At 52.2% G+C, this 1,978-nt stretch overlaps 1 protein-coding gene across 1 annotated transcript; it reads right to left on the bottom strand.

Moving 5' to 3' along the window:
• Positions 1-509: 509 nt before the first annotated feature.
• On the bottom strand, positions 510-1,682 carry LOC101547887 (uncharacterized). Its single transcript, XM_012934336.2, has 2 exons — positions 1,670-1,682; positions 510-778 (listed from the first exon to the last, which is right to left on the bottom strand). Exons 1-2 carry the CDS (start codon positions 1,680-1,682, stop codon positions 510-512), a joined length of 282 nt encoding a protein of 93 aa, XP_012789790.2.
• Between the last annotated feature and the right edge of the window lie 296 nt (positions 1,683-1,978).

The raw sequence follows: 1,978 nt of genomic DNA, 5'->3' as shown, positions 1-1,978 counted from the left end.
CCCACACCAACAGTCACAAATGACATCTCTGCAAAGTGCAAGATGGCTTTTAGCAGGATTTGCTTTCAGGCTTATGCCATAAAGGTGGAGCTTCTCACTTTTAGGCTTGCTTTGAGGACAGAGTGATGGCCTTTGCTTTGTTTGTTGTTTTTGTTTTTTTGGGCTACACCTGGTAGTGTTCAGGGTTTACTCCTGACTCTGTACTCAGGGATCACTCCTGGTGGGGCACAGCGTTCACAGGACAGATAGGATGTCAGGAATGAGATCCTGGTCAGTCTTGTACAAGGCAAATGCCCTACCTGCTGTACTGTCTCTCCTGTCTCTCTCATGGACTGTTGTTAAACCAAAGTGGTATTGAAGCAGGCAGAGAGATAAAAGAGGGTCTGTGGCAATGGAATTTCTGAGCAGTAGCACTGTAGTACTCTCATCCCATTAATCATCGATTTACTCCAGCGGGCACCAGTAGCGTCTCCATTTGCCCCAGCCCTGAGATTTTAGCATCGTAAACTTTATGCCCTCTCTCCGCGGATGCGGCAGGCCAGCTGGATGTCGTTGGGAATAGTGGTGACGTGCTTGGCATGGATGGCGCAGAGGTTTGTGTCCTCGAAAAGCCCCACCAGGTAGGTCTCACACGCCTCCTGCAGCTCCAGGATGGCCGAGCTCTGGAAGCGCAGGTGGGTCTTGAAGCCCTGCTCAATCTCGTGCACCAGCTGCTGGACCGGCAGCTTGCGGATGAGCCGCTCGGTGGACTTCTGGTAGTGGCGGAGCAGTGACAAATCTGAGCAGTAAAAAAATCCAAGTGTGGGGCCGGAGCAATAGCACAGTGGGTAGGGCGTTTGCCTTGCATGCGGCCGACCCGGGTTCGATCCCCGGCATCCCATATGGTCCCCCAAGCACTGCCAGGAGTAATTCCTGAGTGCAAAGCCAAGAGTAACCCCTGAGTATTGCTGGGTGTGACCCAAAAAAAAAAATCCAAGTGTCCTGAAATTGCAAGAATTAAGGTGAGGGCTGATAAGATCTTCCTGGTGCCAGTGACAACCCTGAGGAGGCTGGACCCCACAGAGACAAACTTCAGCAGAGACAGAGACGGCAGTTAAGGACCTGAAGGAGATTTATGACACATGAACAACTCCATCTCTGCCAGAGAAACTCCAGACCAAAGAAACCCACCTTGGCAACCACCCTAGCAATGAACTCTTACCTAGCTAGAGAGCCCCACGAGGGGGCCGGGTGGAGAAACCCTATAAAGCCATCTTGAGCAAAGGAAGGGCACAAGTATGCTGCCGAGCCCATGTGCTGCTAGTGCCCACGTGGCCGAGCACAAACACCTGCATCTTCTCTCCTGAGGTGTGGACTGAGGCTCTCTCTCTCTGGGGAAACTCGCCTTCTCCCATGAGCGTGTTACTCTCTCCCACTTTCTCTCCCTCCTTCCCCGTCTTAAAAACTTTCACATAAAATCTGTTTTTACTTCACTGCATGTTTACTTCTGAAATTCCTTTCTGTGAGGAAGACAAGAGCCTATAAGGCCTGGGCAAGGCCTAGGACTGACTCTCCTTTCCTCTGCACAGATCAGATCCCTGCTGGTTCCTGAGTCCTGGCCTTCCCAGCCAGTCCAGGGTGACGGAGTCGGATTGGGAGAAAGTGATTGTTTCTCTCCTCTTTGCCTCACCTGAGCCACCCATGGGGACCTACTGACTTATTCATGGCTCAACTTTCAAATTGTGGGGGATACCTTTAATGATGTGGGGTGACAGGGGCTCCTGTCTTTTGGGGGGCTCTCCCAAGTGGTACTTGGAGAGCATTCAGAATGATACTGGGTGGTCAGTGGTAAGACTCAGGGAAGCACTGCTGCTCGGCACTGACCCAGGACCACCATACTACCGCGGCAGTACTTGTTGGGTTCCAAGTAACCTCAGGCTGCTTGGGTGCCCTCAAGCCTGGCCAGGGCCACACAAGCTCTTTGACTCCTTTGCAGTCT

Source organism: Sorex araneus, chromosome X, assembly GCF_027595985.1.
Source record: "Sorex araneus isolate mSorAra2 chromosome X, mSorAra2.pri, whole genome shotgun sequence".
Lineage (NCBI taxonomy): Eukaryota > Metazoa > Chordata > Mammalia > Eulipotyphla > Soricidae > Sorex > Sorex araneus.
The sequence above is the reverse complement of the archived record's forward strand: the minus strand, read 5'-3'. Positions and strand labels throughout refer to the sequence as shown.